Here is a 19,761-nt window from a genome sequence, read left to right on the forward strand (position 1 = left end):
GCGTGCGCAGATAAAGCGCTCTGCTGCCCGGGGCTTCAGGAAAATGGCCGCCGCGATCTCCATCTGCGCACGCGCGGCATCCCGTGGCCATTTCTAGATCTAGAAGCCATAGAAAAATTCAGTGAATGCTGGAATATCGATACATGCTTTTACACAACCTTACAAGAGCTTTTCCCCAAGACAGCAGTGAAGCACACAGTTCGCATCGCAGCTCTAGACTTCCAACTTCTGGCACGACAACTCATCAATGTCAAAACACTAGCAGCAGCAGCAGTAGTGTAAGTGGAAGAAGCAATTTTATGAGTCCTTTGACACTCGTGCACAAGCACAACAGAGTCCAAGTCCAAGACTTACATGTGATGAACAAATTGAGAGAATGGTTCAGGAGTATCTAAAACAGAATATCAATACCATCGGGGAGTGTTTGGACCCTTTCACATTTTGGTCTTCCAAAGTGGATGAGTGGCCTCACTCACCTTGGAGGTTTTATCGTGCCTGGTAGCCAGCATTCTCTCACACCGTGTCTTCAGTGCTGCTGGTGGTATCCTGATGGATAAGCACAGCTGGCTATCCCTTGAAAGTGTATACCGCCTAACTTTCATTAAGATGAACAATTCATGGATCTCCAAGGACTTTTGCACCCCAATCGCAGACTGTACAGACTTGGCGATATTGCATTTTTTAGTATTCTGCATTGTCGCGTAACTGCACTCTGTAATATCTTTAATGTGGCTTCTGTGCCTGCGGTTACTGCTGCTAATGCTGCTGCAGATGTTAATACAAATTTTTGGAAATGTGAACAGTCATGGTTGGTCTACATCTGCTGCGGTGGCTAGAGAAATTGTAAACACTTAAAGGGGAAAACCAATTGTATAATATATTGTATAGTATATATATATATATATATATATATATATATATATATATATATATATATATATATATATATATAAAAATCCCCAGTGAAAACAACAATGGCGAGTGGAAACCACTCCTATATATGAAGACCAAGAACCAACCACCTAGAGCAAGGATACCAACCCCAGAAAAGAGGATAACAAAGCAGGGTATACGTATTAAAATGTATAGTTCTTTATTAGTGGTAGTGATACATAAAAATAACAGTGCATATGTTGGATAATATAATAGGGATAAAATCTCCAATGAATAATAATAACCAATATAGGAAAATGGTGCACCAATAAGAAAATAGGTGATGTTATATCATACCTATATGTATATGTCTCTAGTATAAAATAACAATGTGTAAAATCGTGAAACGTTAAAAGGATAATAAAGGAATAACCCGTAATAGGGTTAAAATGGAGAAAAACAGTGCAAAATATAAAGTGGCAATGTGCAAAGTGAAATCGTGCCGCATAGACTGGTGTGAATCAACCATACATATATCAAGTGTATTGCACAAAAAAAGGGGGAGGATGGAAGACATATACCTTATGGTGTCACCGTATCCAACAAGACGCACCCCGACGCGCGTTTCGGATACACAATCCTTCGTCAGGGGGTGATGGATGTGAGGAACTAGGAGTTTATATATATTGCTGACAACTGATGCCATTGTGTATGCGGCGCAGACGCCGACAGAAAGGCCGGAAGTCCCCGCCCCCAACGTCACGCGGTCGGACGCACAGGAAGCACCCGGCGTTGCCAAGACCACGGAGACGCTAAGAGCAGAGACCGCGGGCCCCCGAAGGCGCATGCGCACCACTCCGGCATTCAGGCGTGAGCAATTGATTGAGGAATAATACAGTGATAGACCGGATAAATTGCATGCCGAAATGAAAAAAAAAGGGGGAAGAACGCCCGTAATGTCATAATGTATAGCCGGAAAATAAGGGTATTTAAACTAAATAACATGTAACTAACTGAGTATTATAATAAGAGGAGAGATAATTGACTGACCAGAAAATAATAATAAATAAAAATTATAAAAAATATTAAAGTATGCTACGGTGTATAAGGGACAAAGTGTAATTATAAACAACAATGTCCCTAATAGTATCACATGGGATATACAAAAAAAGGAAAAATATAAAAAAGAATTGGAGTAAGGGGAAAGGAAACCCAAATAAACCCACCAAAAATATATTGGTGCAATAGGAAAATCAGGATGACCAAAGGAGTAAAATAAGAAGGTGATATGTGCATCCTAAATGTACCACATAGTAATACTCAGTAGAAATATATAATTAGCTGGGCTATATCAATAAATCCTAATTAATACGATCAGAAAAATACTATATATTAAATAACAACCATTACATACTGACATCTTGATGTTATACAATGACCGTATCCAGACAAAAAATATACTAAAGAAAAAAAGTGTAAATGTTTAAAGATAAATATACATAATATAATAATAATAATCTTTTTTATAGATGAGACATCCGTCGACCACTCCGCTGGGACCGGCCAATCACATGGAGAAAATAAGAGGCATGGTGATGAAGATTAGCGAATATCATGATGACAAGGTAAGTAGAATCTGAAAGGTTAAATAGAATTATGAATACCATGGTATAAAAACAAACAAAATAAAAGATAAAAACCTAGATAAAAATAATAAAACAGTATGAGAATAAAAGTCCAAAACTAGTAAAATTGTACTAATACAGAGGTTTACAAAAAAGGGGCAAAACTTAAATTTTCATTAAGGCCAAGTGGGGAAACAGTCTCCAAAACCCATATCCACTTGGCCTCCATTTGAGCTAAACGTGTACTAATTTTGCCCCCACGTTCGTTTGGCTTAATCATATCGATGCCAATCACTTTCAAAAGTGAGGCATCGCAGTTATGGTGGACCCTAAAATGCTTAGGGATTGTTTTTAAGGTGGAAATATCTTCCACATCTTTAGATGCCAAAATCCCCAAGACGTGTTCCCTCGTCCTAACTTTTAAATGTCTTGTTGTGAGTCCCACATAAATGAGGGAACAGGGACACGTGGCATAGTATATTACAGCCTTTGACATGCAATTAATAGTATGTTTTATTCGATATGTATTAGTCCCTTTTGAATTAGTAAATTCTTGGGCTCTTTGAATGTTAGGGCATGACACGCATTTCCCACAGGGTTTACATCCAGTCTGTAACCTAGGGCAAAAGGGAAGAGAAGAGATGAGAGTGTTATTATGTGTATAGTGACTCTGTACCAGGTAGTCACCCAGGTTTTTCGATCTCCTATAGGTGATGTTGGGCCTGTCTCCAATATATTTTTGTAAAATAGGATCAGATTGGAGAATTGACCATGATTTCGCTATATATGATTTCATCAGGTCAGCTTGTCCGTGATATTGTGTAATGAACCTTACTGGTTGATTAAGAACAGACTTTTTTTAGAGTATAGGGCTTCATGTCTAGTTACATGTTTAGCTCTATTATAAGCTTTTTTTATAGAGCGTCTACTGTAGCCCCTTTCCAAAAAACGTATTTTTAGCTCTTCAGATTGTCTTTTAAAGTCTGTCTCATCTGAACAAATCCTACGTAAACGCAGGAATTGTCCCGTCGGTATTGCTCTTATCATTGCTGGAGGGTGTGCCGATGAGGCATGAAGTAAGGAATTCACGGAGGTAGTTTTTCGATACAGGTCTGTACATAAACAACCATCTACACCCCTACGGACAGTAACATCAAGGAAATCAAGCGCATTGCGATCAAATTTATAAGTCAGGTGGATTTTATATTTATTCTGGTTCAGGAGTGTCATAAATTCCTTGAGTGTGTCAGCCGACCCCTGCCAAATCAGAAAAATATCATCGATGTAGCGTGTCCACATAAGGACACGCCCCATCGATGGCACCTCACCTGACATAAAAAGGTCCCTCTCCCACAGCCCCAAGAAAAGATTTGCGTAAGCAGGCGCAAAGGACGCGCCCATTGCAGTACCTTGGAGCTGCAGGTAGAGGGACCCTTTAAATAAAAAGAAATTATGTGATAAAGAAAAATCAAGTAACTGGATCACAAATGCGCTCATACAGGTGGACATGGATGAAGTCAGGTGCAAAATATTGAACTGCTTTAATCCCATCCACATGACGAATATTAGTATAAAGGGATTCTACGTCGCAGGACACCAAGAATGTATCATCCTCGATGCAGAGGCCATCAACTTTTTTCAAAAATTCCGTAGTATCCTTTGTGAATGATGGCAGTTCTTCTACTAGGGGTTGTAGTTTGGCATCAATGAATTTGTTTACGTTTTCCAGATAATTTCCACATCCGGAGATGATTGGTCTACCTGGGGGGACATTTTGATTTTTATGAACCTTAGGTAAAAGGTAAAGTGTTGATACCATCGGTTCTGGCACCACATCCTGCTCTCTGGCTGCTGAACGAAGAGATCCAGGGAGTAAATAAAATATCAATGCTTCATTAATAATTATTCAAAAAGTCAAAATGCACACATAAAATAAGATAGCAGAAACAGGAGCGCCCTAACTACCAGGGTCACTGGGCTGCATCGCAAAATCCACCATATATAAGGTCAATAGTACATGGATATGCATGTAGCTAAGAATCTTTAAATCAAGTCAAGTGACATACTGTAAGAGTCAATAAGCATCCACAGTGCATATACTGCCAAATAAGGTAAAAGCTATAGTGGCACACTATTGTAGAAAGTATAAGCAATACATATTACCAGAATAGCGGACCAGTGGTGTGGAATGCAGCCCCAAGGAGACTATAGTGTCCCTCCTCACCCCGACGCACGTTTCCCATCCAGCTTCTTCCAGCTTCTTCTTCTCCTCATAATCATCTGAGAAAATAAAGAACCTCATCCACAACTACCACAAAAGACTTCAAGCTGTCATTGATGTTAGAGGGGGCAATACACTGTATTAAAAAATGGGGTATGTGAACTTTTTATCAAGGTCATTTGGATGTTTTGGTTTGTCATTATGATTTAAAAAGAGAAAACACAGTAGTTTGACAATAAATGGCTTCACCCAACCACTAACTATTAGTGGAGAAAATATTTTGAGCATAACTGTAGGGGCTATGTGGGGTGTCATATTTCATAAAAAGGGTTATAGGGGCTCAAACCGTATATAGGGCGTTGTGTGTGGACTCACACAATATATAGGGGATGTCAGCTATCTTAAAGGGAACCTGTCACCCCGTTTTTTCCGTATGACATAAAAATTGCGTTAAATAGGGCCTGAGCTGTGCATTACAATAGTGTATTTTGTGGACCCCGATTCCCCACCTATGCTGCCGAAATACGTTACCAAAGTAGCTGTTTTCGCCTGTCAATCAGGCTGGTCTGGTCAGATGGGCGTGGTGTCCAGATCTTGCTTATTTTTCCGTTGGTGGCGTAGTGGTTTGCGCATGCCCAAGTCCAGAATCCACTGCACAGGGGAGGGAAAAGAGCGCGATCTGCGCTATTCCCCTGGTGATCGGTGGGGGCGGCCATCTTCCTGTGGCAGCGCGTGCGCAGATAAAGCGCTCTGCTGCCCGGGGCTTCAGGAAAATGGCCGCCGCGATCTCCATCTGCGCACGCGCGGCATCCCGTGGCCATTTCTAGATCTAGAAGCCATAGAAAAATTCAGTGAATGCTGGAATATCGATACATGCTTTTACACAACCTTACAAGAGCTTTTCCCCAAGACAGCAGTGAAGCACACAGTTCGCATCGCAGCTCTAGACTTCCAACTTCTGGCACGACAACTCATCAATGTCAAAACACTAGCAGCAGCAGCAGTAGTGTAAGTGGAAGAAGCAATTTTATGAGTCCTTTGACACTCGTGCACAAGCACAACAGAGTCCAAGTCCAAGACTTACATGTGATGAACAAATTGAGAGAATGGTTCAGGAGTATCTAAAACAGAATATCAATACCATCGGGGAGTGTTTGGACCCTTTCACATTTTGGTCTTCCAAAGTGGATGAGTGGCCTCACTCACCTTGGAGGTTTTATCGTGCCTGGTAGCCAGCATTCTCTCACACCGTGTCTTCAGTGCTGCTGGTGGTATCCTGATGGATAAGCACAGCTGGCTATCCCTTGAAAGTGTATACCGCCTAACTTTCATTAAGATGAACAATTCATGGATCTCCAAGGACTTTTGCACCCCAATCGCAGACTGTACAGACTTGGCGATATTGCATTTTTTAGTATTCTGCATTGTCGCGTAACTGCACTCTGTAATATCTTTAATGTGGCTTCTGTGCCTGCGGTTACTGCTGCTAATGCTGCTGCAGATGTTAATACAAATTTTTGGAAATGTGAACAGTCATGGTTGGTCTACATCTGCTGCGGTGGCTGTAGTGTGAGACGTGTCGGTCCCAATTATACTATATTTACTCTCATTAAATTTATGCCACTTTGGTGGTGTCAGGCCCTCATTTGTTTAAATGTGAACACTCCTGGTTGGGTGTCCATCTGCTGGATTGGGTGTAGTGGAAGACTTGTCTGTCCATATTATACTATTTCTACTGTGGTGAAATTGATGCCACTTTGGTAGTGTTTGCTAATAATTTTTGGAAATGTGAACACTCCTTGTTAGGTGTCTATCTGGTAGATTGGGTGTAGCGGAAGACCTGTCGGTCCATATTATACTATTTCTACTGAGGTGAAATGGATGTCACTTTGGTGGTATCTGCCACAAATTTTGGTAAATGTGAACACTCCTGGTTGGGTGTCTATCTGCTGGGTTGAGTGTAGTGGAAGCCCTGTTGGTCCATATTATACTATCTATACTGTGGTGAAATTGATGCCACTTTGATGGTGTCTGCCACAAATTTTTGGAAATGTGAATACTTCGGGTTGGGTGTCCATCTGCTAGATTGGGTGTAGTAGAAGACCTGTCTGTCCCTATTTTACTATTTCTACTGTGGTGAAATTGATGACACTTTGGTGGCATCTGTCAGTAATTTTTGGAAATTTGAACACTCCTGGTTGGGTGTCCATCTACTGGTTTGGGTGTAGTGGAAGACCTGTCAGTTCATACTATACTATCTATATTGTAGTGAAATTGATGCCATTTTCGTGGTGTCTGCCAATAATTTTTGAAACTGTGAACACTCCTGGTAGGGTGTCCATCTGCTGGGTTGGATGTAGTGGAAGATCTGTCGGTCCATATTATACTATCTATACTGTGGTGAAATTGATGCCACTTTGTTGGTATCTGCCACTAATTTTTGTAGACACAGGCTCCAACTCCAATATACGGGTAGTACGTGGCATAATTCACATGATTTACTCTGTACGGAAAAAAGCAGCATCTCATCATTCATTAACCAAACTGCCCAGTTTATTATTATATAGAGATATAGGTAAATTTGTGAACAAGGGAAGTGTAATATTTGTATGCAGATGAAAATTGGGCCCCCAAAGTAATTGTTACTGGTGGGCCCTTGGCACCCCAGTCCGACACTGAATTAAATCTCAAAATTTAGGATTTGGCAAATGTACCATTGTTCAGAAATGTGTAACGTATTTAGATTACTTGTACATTGTTTTGGTCATCTCAAAGGCTGAAGACAAAACTTATCTCCATAGTTGTCATCAGCAGTTTTCCTTAACTGCTGAGCACATTTTCTCCCAAATGTGAATCTACAGGCTTTGTTCAGACATAGATATTTCATGAGGCTTGTTAGGGCAGCTACATTCACAGCTCATTATACAGTGAGTGGAGGCAATAAAAGAGAAGCTGTCACCGGAAAAGACGTTGTTAACCTGCAGATATGGGGGTTAATCTGCAGCTTAATAGCGTTGTGCACCTGCATACCTCCTGCATTTAAATCCACACTGCTGGGAGGAAATTAACTGTTTTCCTCCCGGCTACATTCTGGTTTCAGCCACGGGGGGTGATGGCGGCATGAGTTCAGTCACCGCTTAGGCCTCTTTCACACTTCCTTTTTTTACCTCCCGTTGAAATCCGCTGATTTTTGAAAAAACAGGATCCAGCAAATTTTTCTGCTAGATCCTGTTTTTTCCCCATAGACTTGTATTAGCGACGGATTGTGACGGATGGCCATCCGTTTCATCCGTCGTGCACTGGATCCGTCGGAAAATTGCTGTCCGTCGGGCGGAGAAAACGTAAAGAGGAACGTTTTTTCTGCACGTCGGAAAATTGCTCAGCGACGGGTCCTGCGCTGCCCATCGTCGGCTACAGTGGAAGCCTATTGTTACGGCTAGCGGAATGCACCGAGTAAATAGAGATGTTTTTATTGATATTGGTGCGTTTGCAGCCCGGGGTCCACCGGGGTACCTGCTGCTAGCACCGGCGTCACGATATGGCGGTATGGACTAACTCAGTTACTTCACCGAGTAGTCGTGAAAGAAAAGCACTGTGCCCTGTTAGGCATCACAGAGACACAGGCTAACTGCCCACACAGAGAGCAGTCAGTGGTCAAGCATGCACACAAAACTCCTCGCCGGAGGTGCCAGCATTCTAGGGGCTTATTTCAGCCGGGTCCCTGAACACATACTCTCGTGACAACACTGGCGCAAAGCACTTAACAAAGAACAATACTAGCGCATGGCCGTGCGGTCATGCGAACCTTAAATAGCTGCAGCACGTACAGGACCTTCCTGAAGGAGCCAATGACCTTAGCTGCAGTATCAGATCATGTGACCCCCGATCTCCACTGAGAGATCTTACTCTGGGCATGCTCAGAACGAGCAAGGCAGGACTTAGACCCAGAAGCGTCTGCTTGCCGCTGCCCAGCACCGACTTCAATGGCAGAAGCAGGAAAGGCAGCAGTAACTCTTAGCACAGAGTCAGACTGAGCGAGACGCTGGGACCGACGTCTCCGCTGAGCAGGCTCCACTGCGGCAGGAGAAGAATGGGAGACCGCAGCGGAGATGAACCGAGATTCCCCCTGTGCAGAGGAGGGAACTCGACCCCTAACACCTATGGATGCTGGATCCGTCGCTGACCGTCAAAAACAGGAATCCAGTGACGTATCCCGTTATTCTATTCTGAGCATGCCTGGAAGGATTTTCTAGTCAGATCTCTCTCTGCCCACAATTTTATGCATTCAAATTCAGGCAGCACCTCATTCGACGCATCCGTCAACACACTGGACGCATTACATACGTTTTTCCCTATTTTGGAAACATCCGTCGATACGTCACATCGATACATTATGACGGCCGCCTGCTGACGGAAGTGTGAAAGAAGCCTTAGTGGTGGAACCCGCACCCCCGATACTTACTGACAGGTTCCCTTTAACAACCGCTGCTCACTGTGTACTGAGTGTTGACTGAAGCCACGCCGCTGTAACTGACAGCCCGAGGCTGCTGGGAGGACTAAAGTTAATTTTGTCCCAGAAGCAGGGCTTTCAGTACTGCAGCCATACGGCTTTGGAACACTATTGACCTGTAGATTATTTCCTGTTTGAGGACATGACAGGTTCCTTTTATGGGATCAGAGTGCTTTATATTTTTTTGTTGCATTGTAAGACCAAGACAACCTCAGGAGCGGAATTATTTTCCCTTTATATCCCAGTCTGTTTCGTGGACTTTAGTGGCAAACATAAAGGATGCAATTTAAGTGCAATTTATAGTAAATTCCCCCAGGCCGATTTTACAGTTGTTTTAAAAGTGCCAAATCAATCCACTTTTGCAAAAGCACAGTGGTTTGTGTGGAGGGACAGCTTTGCCTGGTTCTGTGACCTACCATGATCAGTTGAATGGGGTAATTTTCAGTGCTACAGCGGTTCGTCCTTGTATAAGCAATGAAGGTGTCCCCATCATTGAGTAGATGAATGCAGGTTCCTGAAAGATAGGTAATCATTGTTAAAATGATTTAAAATGATTTAAGGCTCTATATATAAGATAATTATGGTTAAAAAAACAAAATCTGTGTATATTTCATGAGTCACCAACCATTTTTTCACAATGATTCTGACAAACTGTTTAGATTCATCGTATCGTGAGCAAATTCGATTTTTGAAAGTTTAAGTGTTCTTGAGTCTAAATAAAAAGGTAGCGAATACTTTATCATTCTGTTGTCAAAGATAATTAATTGACAGCAGAAAGACTATGTCACATGGGTGCTTTATCAGTACAATGCAGGAACCCAATGATGAGTCAACCTTCAATTTGCTTGTCACCAAAAGGAATCTTCTTTAGAGATCGGCATTCTAATGAAAAAATGTATCACAACCACTGAGATCTCATTATTACGTGAAATTTCAGTTTATGTTGATAAAGCATTGCAAAAGCAAGGACTGTGATGCATAAAGAATGGTAAACTGTTTAGGATATGTATGAGCTACTGTATGAGGCCAAATGAGAATATTCTGCCCTAGAATTCATGTTGCCAGAGGAGACTTAAGTAGTGTTATGACTAGTGATGAACGAGCTTGTCGGCACTGCTCGGTACTCGATCGAGTATCCGGGTACATGGGAGCCATGCTCGATTCCCCGCCCAATGTGCTTCGGGGATGATTTTCAGCCACTAAACATGCGGGATTGCCTGATAATCACGGTAATGACCGTATGTTATAGCGTTACATACCTGCTGGTGCAACATTAAACAAACAGTCCTTTTCAGGTTTAATGCAAATAGATTCAATTACATAATATTGCCCTTAGCTGCAATGAGGGTAGGGGTAGCTGTTGGAATAGGGACAATGCATTAGAGGCATTTAGACAAAGTTCATTGCATTACAGTCCTTGGTGCTGCTACGTTAAATCAACAGTCCTTTTCAGGTCTAATTGAAATAGATTCTATTCTAATAATACTGCTCTTCACTGCATTTACTGTAGGGTTATCTGTTTGAGTAGGGATAGTGTATTAAAGGCATCTAGTCTTCGGAAGTTGCTGGAAAGGCTGAAGAGGGATAAGAGCGGGGTAGCTGGGTTCCCAGGTTCCCGTGTGGACGGTTGGACACAACCCTTTAGAGCAAATGGTTTCTCGGTCGGAAAGGGTAGATTTTAGTGGGAATAATGTTTTGGTGTCAGTACAAACTGAAAAGGATAAGGAAGAGGATAGGATTGGGTTGGATGATAGGGCTAAGGGCATCAAAGGTGAGGGACCCTGCTTATGGCATATTTGCACAACATGTCGGAAAGTGGTTTAGCCCTAGCATGCGTTTATAAAAAAATATACATTTTGCAAGATGTCATCTATAAATTTTGGGGGCCATTTTATAATTTATATTTTATTTGTGTATGCTAAAAACATACCAAAGTCTATGGCAGCTAATGGGTTAAAGTAGAATTCCTCTTCAGCTTTAAGGCACAGAGTACCAAAATCTCCAGCACTGATGGTTTACAAAAAAAAAAATAGTTTACTAGGTAGTCTTGTTAGACTTTCTGTGAAATGGGTTGTCCACCTTTGGGGTCTTTTTTTCTTACTTAAATGCATGTGTTTTGGCTAAAAAATAAATTTTTGGGTGTCATTAAAAATTTTGCATTATTTATTATCATGTTCTGTAGCTTCTGTGTAGCTCTGTCTATTGCTGGCTGCAGAATGGGTTAACTGATTATCCATCAGTGAGCTCATTCTGACAGTCTAATGGTAGAGTTTTTAACTATATTATCTGTCTTTCAGCTCATCTCAGCTGATATATGACCATAGACCATATTCAGGTTGAATGGGCGGAGAAACATAAAGCATGTGAAAGCAAAACAGAGGTGAAAATGTTCTAAGAAGTGAACAACCCCTTTAAATTTTTGCTTTGAGTCTATGATATGTTTATAAAAAGAACCTGCGAACTTCAATATCTATGACTAAAGCAGTGAAGTAATAGAGGTTTCTAATAATAAACCAGAGTAATATTCTATGCCGTCTTCTTCGCAATTATGTCCTTTCTCTCTGCAGAGCAATAATAACGACAAAATTCTCATTTATTTCCCCATTATGATAAATGGTTTCATAAACCTGCCATTATTTCCAGCATCCTACAGCCCAAATTGTGATTGGATTAATCTAATCATTTCTAAGCTATTAACCCACAAATAGTCTGCATCCTATTAGAAGTTTAGGAGCGGCTATCATGTGCATTATTTACCATAAAACATATCTCCGGACTACAGTTATATGACGCTGCATTCCTAAATCAGTCTTACAATATATTTCTCACACAAGTTGTCTTTCTTAAGCTGGAAAAGGCACAGCAGGAGTGATTTATAACTTACCAACACAAAGGGGAGGCAGAGGAGGGAGATCCCGTTTTTCCGGCGGAATCTCCCTCCTCTGCCTCCCCTTTGTGTTGGTAAGTCCATCCTTTATATATATATGTGGTTACGGTAGGGACTATTTACTATTGGTACTTCATACCAGTTTATGTGACTGTACTTACACTGTGAGATGAGATCTCGTTACTGAGATCTGAATCTGAGCCCCACTGCCCCACAGACCACCGCCACTGCCGCCCCATCCCACAGAGCCCGCCACCACCGCCCCACAGGCCACCGCAGCCCCACAGAGCATCGACACCCCACAAAGCACCTGTCGCAAAATGACCGCGGAGCCCCGCCACACCACAGAGCAGCACCACAGAGCAGCACCAGCCTGGGATGGGATTTCCCAGAGGCCACTGCACTAGCTTGGGCCACCAAACAACCCCTGTGACCACTCCTCCACCTGTGCCGAAACCCCTCCCCGGTAAGCTGAATTTGGACTGTAAGACGGACCCCCATTTGACTTATTTTTTTTCCCGATTTTACTTCTGAAAATTTGGGGTTTGTCTTATGGTCTGGTGCGTCTTATAGTCCGAAAAATACGGTACACTATACATAGTAGCACAGAGAGGGGAAAAAGGAAGGAGACATGTTGGTACAGCAGGAAAAAGGTGGACAACAAAATAACCAGGGGTAAACAAGATCATAAACCATATACCAAAATAAGTGCAAACAATAACAGTAACAAATACGCATCAAAGGGGGCAAGCAGGGAGACATGTGGACACCACCAGTCATAATGGGTAAGCGGGATTAACCGTGTAGTGCAAATGAGTCTGGTGTTGTGTGTACTGACAACTTTTGATTATTCACCAGCCTTTTTTCTTGTGTTTGTTACTGTTATTTTTTGCACTTATTTTGGTATATGGTTTATGATCTTGCTTACCCCTGGTTATTTTGTCATCCACCTTTTTCCTGCTGTACCAGCATGTCTCCTTCCTTTTTTCCCCTCTCCGTGCTACTATGTATGGCTTATATCTTACTTATGTATTATTTTTGCTTATAAAATTACTTGGATTTTAATTCTTCTCGGTGGTTTTCTTGTACTCCATTCTCTTTGGTGTTTACAGTACACACATCTGTTTAAAAAAAGGATCTGACTCTCCAGTGGATGAAACTCCAATCTTGTCCTGTTCACATCTTTTTTTGTGGATCAGACTCAGCCATTAAAGTCAATGGGGATCCATTAAAAACAGATTAAAAAAAAAACAGAAGACATTGTTTACTTCTGTTTCCATCAGTCTTTTATTTAATTTAAACCAACCTATGAGAGAATGTTCCCACAGTCAGTCAACGCTGCATCCAGATATTACAGCATGGTGGATGAGATTTTAAGAAATCCCATGTCCACTATGCGTGCATCGAGGCCCACTGATGACCTGCAGAGACGGACATGTGACATGTCTTTCCAGACTGCAGCATGTCAATTTATCTTGCGGAGACTCAAGTCTCTGCTAGATAAATGTCACCCATACAATGTACTGGACCCGTTGATTACGCATGGTTCAGTGATCATGTCCGGATTCACCTGTGTTCAACAGCCAGCAGCGTTTGGACGCAGCGATTACTGACCGTGGGAACATACCATTAAGAATTTGTGATGACCGAGTGTACTTGGATAAGGTGTTATCCATGCTTGTGTGCTAACTGAATGTCTTTGACATGCTCGAATAATATGTTCGAGTCCCTACGCCTGCATGTCTCAGGGTTATTCAACAGCCGCTCCGCATACAGGGATTTCCTGTTTGTTAGACAATCCCTGCATGCGTTGCTGCTGTCGAACAGCCTTGAGACATGCAGCTGCGGGGACTTGAACATATTATTCGAGCACGCCGAAGACACTCGGTTAGCACACGAGCATAGATAACACCTTATCCGAGTACACCCGCTCATCACTAATTCTTAATAGGTCAGTTAAAATCACTCATCACTATTAACAATCAATGTCTATAAAAAAAAAAGTTCAGACAATTTACTTCCTCAGTTTATAAAAAAGGATGAGAATTACAGGTGCTTCTCACAAAATTAGAATATCATCAAAAAGTTAATTTATTTCAGTTCTTCAAAACAAAAAGTGAAACTCATATATTATATAGAGTCATTACAGACAGAGTGATCTATGTCAAGTGTTTATTTCTGTAAATGTTAATGATTATGGCTTACAGCCAATGAAACCCCAAAAGTCATTATCTCAGCAAATTAGACAAATTAACAAAAAAACCCAGCAAAGGCTTCCTAAGAGTTTAAAAAGGTCTCTTAGTCTGTTTCAGTAGGCTCCACAATCATGGGGAAGACTGATGACTTGACAGATGTCCAGAAGGCAGTCATTGACACACTCCACAAGGAGGGTAAGCCACAAAAGGTCATTGCTAAAGAAGCTGGTTGTTCACAGAGTGCTGTATCCAATCATATTAATGGAAAGTTGAGTGGAAGGAAAAGGTGTGGTAGAAAAAGGTGCACATCAGCTGGGATATACGCAGCCTTGAAAGGATTGTTAAGAAAAAGCCATTCAAAAATTTTGGGGAGATTCACAAGGAGTGGACTGCTGCTGGAGTCATTGCTTCAACAGCCACCACACACAGACGTATACAGGACATGGGCTACATGTGTCGCATTCCTTGTGTCAAGCCACTCATGAATTGTCTTACCTGGGCCAAGGAGAAAAAGAACTGGACTGTTGCTCAGTGGTCCAAGGTGTTGTTTTCAGATGAAAGTAAATTTTGCATTTAATTTGGAAATCAAGGTCCCAGAGTCTGGAGGAAGAGTGGAGAGGCACACAATCCAAGCTGCTTGAGGTCTAGTGTGAAGTTTCCACAATCAGTGATGGTTTGGGGAGCCATGTCATCTGCTGGTGTAGGTCCATTGTGTTTTATCAAGACCAAAGTCAGCGCAGCCGTCTACCAGGACATTTTAGAGCAGTTCATGCTTCCCTCTGCTGACAAGCTTTGGGGAGACGGAAATGTCATTCTCCAGCATTACTTGGTGCCTGTCTACACTGCCAAAAGTACCAATACCTAGTTTATAAACAACAGTATCACTGTGATTGATTGGCCAGCAAACTCACCTGATCTTAACTCCATAGAGAATCTATGGGGTATTGTCAAGAAGAAGATGAGACACCAGACCCAACAATGCAGATGAGCTGAAGGCTGCTATCAAAGCCACCTGGGCTTCCATAACACCTCAGCAGTGCCACAGGCTGATCGCCTACATGCCAAGCCACATTGATGCAGTAATTGATGCAAAAGGAGCCCGACCAAGTATTGAGTGCATTTACTGAACATACATTTCAGTAGGCCAACATTTCAGATTTTAAAATCATTTTTCAAGCTGGTGTTATAAAGTATTCTAATTTACTGAGATAATGACTTTTGGGTTTTCATTGGCTGTAAGCCATAATCATCGACATTAACAGAAATAAACACCTGAAATAGATCACTGTGTTTGTAATGACTCTATATAATATATGAGTTTCACTTTTTGTATAGAAGAACTGAAATAAATTAACTTTTTGATGATTTTCTAATGTTGTGATGATTTTATCTGGTTTTGATTTGGCTTGTCTTAGCCATTCTCACTCACGTTTTGCCTATTTGATTGTTCATGTGTACATTTATAGTTCCGTCCAAGATAGTTTCATTGTAAACCAAGTTTAAGAACGCACTGTGTTCAAAACGCGTTTGGTGATCTTGGGACATTTTTCTCCTCCCTATACCCCCAGTCATCTTTCATTCACAGTTTGATATGTTTTTTAACCATTTAATTAAAATGGGATTTTACCTTGTCCGGATTGGAAGCTGGATCTCTTTGTCCCTGATGCAAAAACCTGCTGACAGATTCCCTTTACGTTCACAGCACAATATTTTTTTAAAGTTATATTTATTTTTAATATCTGGCATTAAACATTTATGGCAAAAATATGAAACTGGCTCAAGATTGGCAGAAGTCAAGGCAAAAATAGGTTAATCTGTAAAGACAATAAAATTAGTAAGGCCAACTAAAAAGATTATGTTACGCATGTGGTTGTGAAACCTTTGTGCCATGGTCCAGGGAGAGCCTGGAGGAGAGTAACTAAGTGACCACCTGGTTGTTCACTAGAACCCCTCTGATGGTGTGGAAAGACTTGAACCCAGGTGGATGCCAGGTGCTACTCCTTGACACCCCGGAGCTGTGTCGTCAGCTGACCTCCAAAGGGGCAGGGAAGCAAGACCAGTCAGGAACTGGATAGTTGCAGAGGTTCGGCTGGTAGGCAGATGATGGATAAGGCACAGGGCAGGCTCAAGTGCGGAATAAAGGTGCAGGTTTCGGATTTGACTGGTTGAGGCAGCAAGACAGGTGCGGACAAGACAGATCAGGCTCAGGACTGGGTAGTAGCAAGGCGGACTCAGGAACAGCCCCTTTAAGAAGCCGGGAGCGCACGAGCCTTAATCATTCTCCCAGGTGACCTGCATGCTATGGGCAATCCTGGGAGGAAAGATACACCACAAGAGTGTGAACATGCCGCCGTACCTGCTGGGGGAAGGATGGGGGCTCATTCAGGGAAAGTTCGCAAGGTTGACAAATTTTTTTTTTGCTGTACATAGACATTAAAGTGTAGCTATCACCTGTCTGAGGTTGCCCTTTATATTTAACCTAATAACAACAAAGCACTGAAAATGTACATCGCTTGGTCCTGGGCTTTAACATCTCGGCCATTGTGATTGTATAATGCTGTTTTAAATCTCCTGCTCCTTCTCCGGGAGAGAAGACAGGTGTTTTATTACAGTTCCTGTCTTTTCCTATGGATCCCACAGTTGCAGAAATAAAAAATAGAAAAAATGAAAAAAAAAGCGATTCCCAGAGATTACTTGTTATGATCTCTTTGAGACAAATTATGTACAAATCTGAATAAAACATCTGCAAAGAATTGAAAAAAAGTAATAAAAATAAAAAGTCCCCACCAAAAACAATAGGGAAAAACTTTGATTTTGTTCATATAAAATAAATTACACATATAAGGCATGTACTCAACTGTAATAACATGGAGCATTCATTCCACAGGTTATTTGGTATGAGAAACAAACTGCAAACACCTTCATTAGTGATTAGCGAATATACTCATTGCTCGCGTTTTCCCGAGCACGCTCGGGTGGTCTCCAAGTATTTGTGACTGCTCGGAGAGTTAGTTTTTGTTGACGCAGCTGCATGATTTACGGCTGATAGCCAGCCTGAGTACATGTGGGGGTTGCCTGGTTGCTATTGAACCCCCACATGTAATCAAGCTGTCTAGTAGCCGCAAATCATGCAGCTGCGTCAACAAAAACTAAATCTCCGAGCAGTCACAAATACTCGGAGACCACCCGAGCGTGCTCAGGAAAACCGAGTACACTCGCTCATCACTACCCTTCATCAATGTTGACAACCAATGACATGGGTTATAATTCCTAAACCAATCAAAAATGAAACGTAATACTTCAAGATTACCATCCCTAGCCCCCTTGATAACCCTTTTCAAAAATGTTTGTTGTAAGACATAGAAAAACATCAAAATCATAAAAAAAAAATATATATAGCCTTACAATTATGGAACTCGCATTTAGTAGTTATCATCAAGTTCTCGAATTTATGTTGTGGGCCTGCAACTGTGCCCCAACAATCGAAAGAACCAGAATTTAAAATAGCTACTATGGCTTATACTTGGTTAGACACAACTGGTGACTTTCTTGGCTACCCTATTAGTGCTGTCATTGGAGACTGCTACATTAAGAAGGCCCCCAATTCTCTCTTATACGTTCAGTTGAGCATGACTTTTGGTCATTCTATTGATCATCACTCGCCAGGAAGTTCTGTTGTGCATTGCTGCTTTCAGTTCACCATTGGTCAATTCCCATGTTTTTGTTGACAATCTTCTTCTTCTGCCACTGACCTATCCAAGCTGACATCTTTCTCCAATGATTGACTCGACATAATGTTGCCAAAATAAGTTCATTTTTGATTATTGTAGCTTCCAGCGACAGTTTTGGCTTGAGTTGGTTCAAGAGGTCTCTGTTGGTGATCCTCGTTGTACGTGGAATCTGTAGAAGTCTCCTCCAAAGTTCAAAACTTTAAAATATGACAACCCTTTAAGCTATCTGTTGCTATATCATCTATACTTTTAAAGCATAAACCTTGATGATGTACCCAGCTTTTCATAAATCATTATAATTATACTTTTGGAATATAATCAGGAAAGTCATATTTTGTAAACTTTTAATGATGAAGTCTCATCAAATAATGCCCTTTGTTCATGTTTTTCAGTAAATCTTGGATGTATGTTATCAACTTGATCCCAAACTCCCTGGCTGGGCACCAAATTATCACTTAGGAAATATAATTAGCTAAAAAAAAAAGACAAAAAAACTTTGATTATGCGAAGCCTGGTTAAATGCTATGTATTTCTTAATGTGTTGTTAGAGTGATGAGAGCTGAGGTTCTGTTCATGCAATTTATTTCTGTCTTACAAGAGCAGATGAATTAAAAGGCACATGAATAATGGACTTCTTTCTATTCTAGGAACCTTCGGGGGTCATAGAGAGATTACAATGCTTCCCCACTGCTAAACAGCTCCTGACTGCCAAAGTGATCCAGGAAGCCACAAGTCTGTGATCCTTTAAAAAAAAAAGCTCTTAATGTGGGCAAAATGTGGTACTTTTATTGGACATGTACAGAATAATTACTTATCCGATCAAAGATATTAATGAAGGAAAATGGAGAATTTTATGTGGAGTCTTAAAAAGTACCTAATTAACATGTGCTGCAGTGATTGATGTCCACAGAAAACCACCGTCAATCGTAAGACACAATAGTACTAAGAAAAATGTCTAAGGGCACCTTATGTGAATTCATTTCTGAGGACCAATATTTGATTGTGTATGCCATGTGCATGCAGGACCTTTCACATCACTGCTGTACAAGAATATTAAGAATAAATAAGACAGAACTAACTGAATAATGAGGGAAGCATGGCATGCATATATTAAAGAGGTGGTCCACTACCATTTTTATTGTGTACATCGATTTAAACCTTTCAAATAAGTCTTTTTGCAAATACCTTATGTTGACATATTTTCCCCTGATCGGTGCTATCGCTGCTTGCTTAATCCCGACTACATGACCCCGGCTGAAGCCTCTGCTGACATCTAGTGATGTCACATCCTTCCAGACATCTGGAAGTTGACCTTTGCATCACCGAGGTGTGACCCAGTCTCATTCACTCCCCCTGATTGACTGGACTGTTTCACCACATGTCACAGCACAGTATCGAGTCGTGTTTGCTGGGCTTTTCCAATGAAAGCAGAGGCAAGAGGAAAAGCTTCTACTGTGCGTGCTCGATATTGGGCTTTGTCATGCCGTGTAATGCCACCCACAGCCCAGTCAATAAGGTGGATTGCATGAGTCTGGGTCATGCCTCGGTGATGCAAGGTCAACTGAAGCACTGGTATATATAGCACAAGAAATCAGATGATCACAGCTTCAAGTCCCCCAAAGGGACTAGGAAATAGGGTTAAAAGTGAAAAACAGTTTTTAAAAATATGAAACGAATAAAAAAAAAATCACAAAAGTTCAAATCACCCCCCTTCCCCTT

At 41.4% G+C, this 19,761-nt stretch overlaps 1 protein-coding gene across 1 annotated transcript in view; it reads left to right on the forward strand.

The window, feature by feature from the left end:
* The window catches only part of LOC143817951 (uncharacterized), a 79,500-nt gene extending 60,546 nt beyond the window's left edge, over positions 1–18,954 (forward strand). The window contains exons 2-3 of the mRNA XM_077299413.1: positions 2,403–2,498; positions 18,690–18,954. Coding sequence (XP_077155528.1) covers positions 2,403–2,498; positions 18,690–18,782 — 189 coding nt within the window. The 3' untranslated portion in view covers positions 18,783–18,954. The remainder of the gene's footprint in view (positions 1–2,402; positions 2,499–18,689) is intronic.
* The last annotated feature ends 807 nt before the right edge of the window (positions 18,955–19,761 follow it).

The sequence above is a fragment of the Ranitomeya variabilis genome, chromosome 3, assembly GCF_051348905.1.
Source record: "Ranitomeya variabilis isolate aRanVar5 chromosome 3, aRanVar5.hap1, whole genome shotgun sequence".
Classification (NCBI taxonomy): domain Eukaryota; kingdom Metazoa; phylum Chordata; class Amphibia; order Anura; family Dendrobatidae; genus Ranitomeya; species Ranitomeya variabilis.